The sequence below is a fragment of the Zea mays genome, chromosome 3 (assembly GCF_902167145.1).
Source record: "Zea mays cultivar B73 chromosome 3, Zm-B73-REFERENCE-NAM-5.0, whole genome shotgun sequence".
Classification (NCBI taxonomy): Eukaryota; Viridiplantae; Streptophyta; class Magnoliopsida; order Poales; family Poaceae; genus Zea; species Zea mays.
The window spans coordinates 11,210,933-11,216,743 of NC_050098.1; the positions used below are offsets into that span (position 1 = coordinate 11,210,933).

General features: G+C 55.2%; 1 protein-coding gene across 3 annotated transcripts; it reads left to right on the top strand.

Moving 5' to 3' along the window:
• The first annotated feature begins 1,515 nt into the window (after positions 1 to 1,515).
• LOC100382270 (putative cytochrome P450 superfamily protein) lies at positions 1,516 to 5,202 on the top strand. Of its 3 annotated transcripts, none has more exons than XM_008674900.3 (5): positions 1,516 to 1,973; positions 3,162 to 3,385; positions 3,486 to 3,733; positions 3,871 to 4,249; positions 4,347 to 5,202. In XM_008674900.3, exons 1-5 carry the CDS (start codon positions 1,700 to 1,702, stop codon positions 4,806 to 4,808), a joined length of 1,587 nt encoding a protein of 528 aa, XP_008673122.1. In that variant the 5' UTR covers positions 1,516 to 1,699; the 3' UTR covers positions 4,809 to 5,202. The 3 variants fall into 3 exon arrangements, with proteins under 3 accessions (XP_008673122.1, XP_020405440.1, NP_001168492.1); XM_020549851.2 differs by having other exon boundaries at positions 1,861 to 1,973; positions 2,093 to 3,385; NM_001175021.1 differs by lacking the exon at positions 1,516 to 1,973 and having other exon boundaries at positions 2,730 to 3,385; positions 4,347 to 5,132.
• Positions 5,203 to 5,811: the final 609 nt, after the last annotated feature.

Below are 5,811 nucleotides of genomic sequence, written 5' to 3' on the forward strand. Positions count from 1 at the left end.
TCGTGAAACATTGCCACCTAAGAGCTAGTTTAGGAGCCACTAAATCAGAGAAGATTGAAGATGCTAAAATCATCTTATTATTCAATTTTAAATAAAAAGAGGGATTTTAACCCCTCCAATCCACTCCGATATTTTAGCTCCCAAATTAGCCCTAAAAGTACAGAGTTTCTTCGTGTACTGTTTGTATGAACAAACCTTACTCTCTTGACTGCCAACTATATAGATGATTTGGTTCCTTACATGGCACTAAGGTAATAAAACGTCGTTACAAAGTGTTAATTCTGCTTCGTTACAAGCTGTTAATTATATGAGACTAACGCCCAATTTGATCCAACTTCATGAATCATGAGCTATTGTAAGCTCTTTTTTTTAATCAAACATCTTCTTTTTTTAAAAAAAAATATCTTCATTTTATGCTCTCGCAAAGGAATCTAGAGAGGCAAAACTGGAGAGTTTTTTTTCAGAATCCCAACCCCCATTTTTCTCCCTCAGCCATGCACGAAGCTATCGGTAAAGTCGTTATCTATTCCGTGACCGTGAATATTATTATTTGAACATAAAATTCATAGCTTTTATCTATTTTTATCACATTATGACATATATTTTAATCCATTCATAATCAATTGATACTAGGATAGTAGTAGGTTGTAACAACCAGTAAACTAAATACAAGGTAACAAAGAATGATCAAACAAGTGTAAATTTGCATAAAGATTGTTGATCGTACTGTATATTCTCGCCGACAACTTTCTTTCTTCATGTATTCATTGTTAATATACATGTTAATCAATATAGTTTGTATTTGACCAAAGTTACGACTTACATTTATCCTGTGTCATATATTAATATAATATTAGTCATAATTAATATATATATGTAGCTTCATTTGTCAATTAAACAAGTGAATATGTATAAAACATATTTTGATCACTAATTTCTAATTAGACTAATTAGCCATTAGTCAAATTTCCTTTTTTTTCTAATAGACCTTACGGATAAAAATTAAAAATATCTATGGAGACAGTACTAGACTAAACTTAGTTAAATTAATCTTGTGCGATAAATTGATTAAGCGTACTATTAAGGAAATAAATTATCTACATAGATGACAGTAAAAGGAACAAGACTTATCCGAAAATTCTAAATAGTGTTTATATATTTTTGGACGGGAATAAATAGATTATTTTATAGGTGTAATTGCGATTAAGAAAGTCTGTCCCAATTAATCCCTGCGACGGCGGGCCCAGCGGCGCCGCGCTCCGCGGCTCCCTATCCTGTTCCTGCAATCCTGCGGTGCCATTTACCATGCTGCCCCTGCCCTCCTCTGAATCTCTACGTATACTATACAGCACAGCAAGGCTCTGCGGCGTTCGCTTAACAAAATCCTGCCACGCTAGAGCTAACTAATCCTAGACACGACACACACCACCACCGCTGCGGGGCTGCGCTGGTCCGTCGTCGTCCGGTGGCCAACAAGTCCGCCCCGCGGCCCGCCTCCTATATAAATCCACCCGACTCGCTTCCTCTCCTCACCACGTCTCCCCTCACCTGGCTCTCCACCTGCCACCTCACGCGCGCCCCTGCTCTGTCTCTTTTGGCTCCGCTGAGGCCGAGCACACACAACAAATTCTCTCTCTCCTCTCTCTCTCTCTCTCTCACACACACACTCTGCTCCCTGTGCGGAGGACGGGCCGGCCGCATGGGGTGGGGGTGGACGGCGCTGGCGGCGGCCGCGATGGCGTACGTGGCGGTGAAGCTGATGGAGGTGCTGTGGTGGCGGCCGCGGCGGCTGGAGCAGCACTTCGCGCGGCAGGGGATAAGGGGCCCCCGCTACCGCTTCTTCGTCGGCTGCGTCCGCGAGATGGTGGCGCTCATGGTGGCCGCCTCCGCCAAGCCAATGCCGCGCCCCTACCGCTCCCACAACGTCCTCCCGCGCGTCCTCGCCTTCTACCACCACTGGAAGAAAATCTACGGTACGCAACGCCCCCTACGCACATGCCCATGCGCTCTCGTCGTCTCACCGCCCAGCGCCCCAGCCTAGTCCAGTGTTCCTGTTCGTGCCTACCCGACCAACGAGTCCATTCCTTTCCAGGCAAGAGTTCCTCCAGGCCCTCTCTCCCGGTAGCACGGCTGCTCCCTGCTCTGTTCGGTTACGGAACCTGAGAGCAAGGACCGAGCCCGATCGGCGAGAGGGGAGCCAATCAATCAACATGAGCAAAGCAATCTTGACCAGAGACCAGCACCAACATGAGCTCCCATCAGGTTGCGGTCGCGCCATGCGTCTCGCTCCCAGGATGCTGCTTTGCTGCCGCCTTTGGGTGACATGCATTTAGTGGCATGTCGAGGCGAGCCTCCTGGGTCTGTCGGAGCGGTTTGCCGTAGTTGTCTCTCGTTTTCGCTGTCCCCCGGCTGCAGCTAGGGGTGGTAATGGATTGTGATCCAAATAGTTCTTCACAAAATGTCAAGGCCCTAAATAAATTATAGTTCAAAAATGACTAGAAATAAAGCCCGATCCTAACCCGCTTCGATCCTTAAATCTTATAGTGCAAAAATTATAGCCCATTGTCAGCCCTAGCTGCAGCCCGGTTAGGTGGCCAGGGTCTATTTCCTACTTGCCGCCCCGCCCCCGCGCGGCCCTCGACGTGAGCCTACACGTCCCCCTTCCTGCTCCCCGCCACCGTCCCCGTCTCCATCGCATTCAACTCCAGCTTGCCCTGCCCTGCGCCCGTCGCCTCCGGGCGCACCCGCCGCGACCTGTCCGTCCCTGGCCCAACCGTCACGCCGCTGCGGCCACCACCTGCTCTGCTCCGCCCTTCTCTTCGTGTCGTCTTGTGATCCCTGCCTGCCTACTGGGTGCTGGCTGGCTGGCTGGCTACAGTGCTGGTGCGGCAGTGCGCGGGTACAGTGTAATGCGGCGGGCGCTGCCACAGGGGGAGGAGCTGGGTATCGTAGCGTAGCGTACCTGCTCCGCGCGTACGTACGCATGTTGTGCCTGCGCCTGCATCGCCGGCACCTCTCCCTGCCATGTCCTGTCCCTGCCCCCTTGGCAGCTGGCGGGATGCTGCTGATGTGGCGGAACATGGCCTCCCTGCCCCCAATCATTGGCTGCCTCGTCGCCTTGTCACGCTCACGCCCGTGCCTGATTTTGCCTCTCCCTCCAGGTTCCACGTTCCTGATATGGTTCGGCCCGACGCCGAGGCTCGCCGTCGCCGACCCGGACCTCATTCGGGAGATCCTCCTGTCCCGCGCCGATCACTTCGACCGCTACGAGTCGCACCCGATGGTGCGCCAGCTCGAGGGCGAGGGGCTCGTCAGCCTGCGCGGCGACAAGTGGGCACACCGGCGCAAGGTGCTCACGCCGGCGTTCCACATGGAGAACCTCAAGGTCAGTCAGCCAGCCAGCCTTTCACCAACAGTCTTTGTTCTTCCTGCCGTGCGGAATTGTTGTGATGACACGCTGCCTGGGACGTACGTACGCAATGCAGCTGCTGCTGCCGTTCGTCGGGAGGACGGTGGTCGACGTGGTGGACAAGTGGCACGACATGGCCGCCGCGGCGTCCGGCGAGGTCGAGATCGACGTGTCCGAGTGGTTCCAGGTGGTGACGGAGGACGCCATCACCCGTACGGCGTTCGGCCGGAGCTACGAGGACGGCAAGGCCGTCTTCAAGCTCCAGACCCAACTCATGGCCTTCGCCTCCGAGGCGTTTCGCAAGGTCTTCATCCCTGGATACAGGTAATAAGTCAATCAATCAATCAATCAATCAGCTAGTGCGATACCCTCATAGTCCTGTGTTCTGCCTGCGCTTTTATAATTAATCAATCAAGCAGAGGAATGGCGTGGCATGGTTTGATGCGTGCATATGTCTACAGGTTCCTGCCGACCAAGAAGAACACGACCTCGTGGAAGCTGGACAAGGAGATCAGGAAGAACCTGGCGACGCTGATCGGCCGGCGGCAGGAAGCCGCGGACGACGAGAAGCTCAGCGGCTGTGCCAAGGACCTCCTTGGTCTCCTGATCAACGCGGGCAGCAACGGCGGCAAGGTGAGCCCCATCACCGTGAACGACATAGTGGAGGAGTGCAAGACGTTCTTCTTCGCGGGCAAGCAGACCACGTCGAACCTCCTGACATGGACCACAGTCCTGCTCGCCATGCACCCCGAGTGGCAGGAGCTCGCCCGGCAGGAGGTGCTCCAAGTCTGCGGGGCGCGTGACATCCCCTCCCGCGAGCAGCTCACCAAGCTCAAGACAGTAAGCTCCTGTCATGTCCCCCCCGCACCGGCCGCCTGACAGAATCCTCTAACAACGGGCGGTGAGCTGACGCATGCTGCTGGTTCCTCTCTGGCAGCTCGGGATGATCCTGAACGAGACGCTGCGGCTGTACCCGCCGGCGGTGGCGACGGTGCGTCGCGCCAAGGCGGACGTGGAGCTGGGCGGGTGCCTGATCCCGCGCGGCACGGAGCTGCTGATCCCGATCATGGCCGTGCACCACGACGCGCGGCTGTGGGGGCCGGACGCCACGCAGTTCAACCCGGCGCGGTTCGCCAGGGGCGCGGCGCAGGCGGCCAGGCACCCCACGGCGTTCATCCCGTTCGGGCTGGGCGCGCGGATGTGCATCGGCCAGAACCTGGCGCTCCTGGAGTCTAAGCTCACGCTGGCCATCGTCCTCCAGCGGTTCGACTTCCGGCTGTCGCCCAGCTACCTCCACGCGCCGACGGTGCTGATGCTCCTCCACCCGCAGTACGGGGCGCCCGTGGTCTTCCGGCCGCGACCGTCTGAGCCGTCCGATCGCGACAGTAGGGATGTGTGAGGAGATGACGGAGCTCGTACTAACCTTGTCAGTGTCAATTGCGCCTGGCATGATGACCAATAACCACCTCCGCAGCATGCTGCTTTGCCCTCAAGAGCAGAGACCAAACGAGCAGAGCAGCCGCCGCCACCGCCACAGCCCAGCACCACCAGAGGAACAAGTGACTAGAAGGAGCACCACCGTACCGTACTAAGTACTAACAAATATATCCTGCTGAAGGTGCCAGCAGCAGCAGCAGCTTAGACTAGTAGAGCAGAGTAGAAGGCTTGACCAGTGCCTCCCAATTTTTCAGTCATTTGGGTTGATGATTTCCTTCCTTCCATGAGGTTTTGCCAGGTGTGGTTGGTGTATGAAGGATTGCAAAAATTGTACACACGTCGTGTTCCGTTTGTTCTTTTGATCTGCGATGATACGTACATGGGAGGAAAAGGTGAGCAGGGAAAAGGGGGAATGCAGGCGTATGGTATGGGAGGTGCATGCATGATGTTTGAGGATCGTGGCGCCACAGTGCGTCTGCTTACTTCCCTGTCATTGTTCTCTCCTCCGTGGTCCTCCTTGCGATGCAGACCAGAAGCCATTAATAAAGGAAGAGATGGGTGCCCTGCTGCTGGGTGCTGGCCATTTAAGAGTGCCTTGCAAGGGGAACAAACGGTGTGCGACAGTACAGCACAGACAGACGGCGGGGCGGGGGGGAGTAAACGCGGCGGCCAAGAAAGTGGAGCCGGTGGGTGGATAGATAACACAGCGAGCGACGGTCGGGCGGGCGGACGGCGGAGGGAATCATCAGGGTCTGCTACTCTGCTCTGTTCTGATCTGCCAGCAGCGCCAGCGCCACCACCCCATCAGCAGCAGCAGCAGCAGCAGCTTCAATTCATTGCCTTGCCACCTCTGCGCCTGCGAGGGCATCGAGTGTGTTTGCGCCCGCCCGAGCCAATGTGCGAGTACGCACGGTGTCCCTCCGGCCAAGCTGGCACCGGCCGCGGGCCGACCAGAGGACCAGAAC

What these genes read in the sequence shown, in the direction of transcription:
- LOC100382270 (XM_008674900.3), top strand. Translation starts at nt 1,700, where the DNA reads ATGGGGTGGGGGTGGACGGCGCTGGCGGCGGCCGCGATGGCGTACGTG. An exon ending in GTCTTCATCCCTGGATACAG is followed by an intron (nt 3,734 to 3,870) that starts GTAATAAGTCAA and finishes ATATGTCTACAG; the next exon opens with GTTCCTGCCGACCAAGAAGA. An exon ending in AGCTCACCAAGCTCAAGACA is followed by an intron (nt 4,250 to 4,346) that starts GTAAGCTCCTGT and finishes CCTCTCTGGCAG; the next exon opens with CTCGGGATGATCCTGAACGA.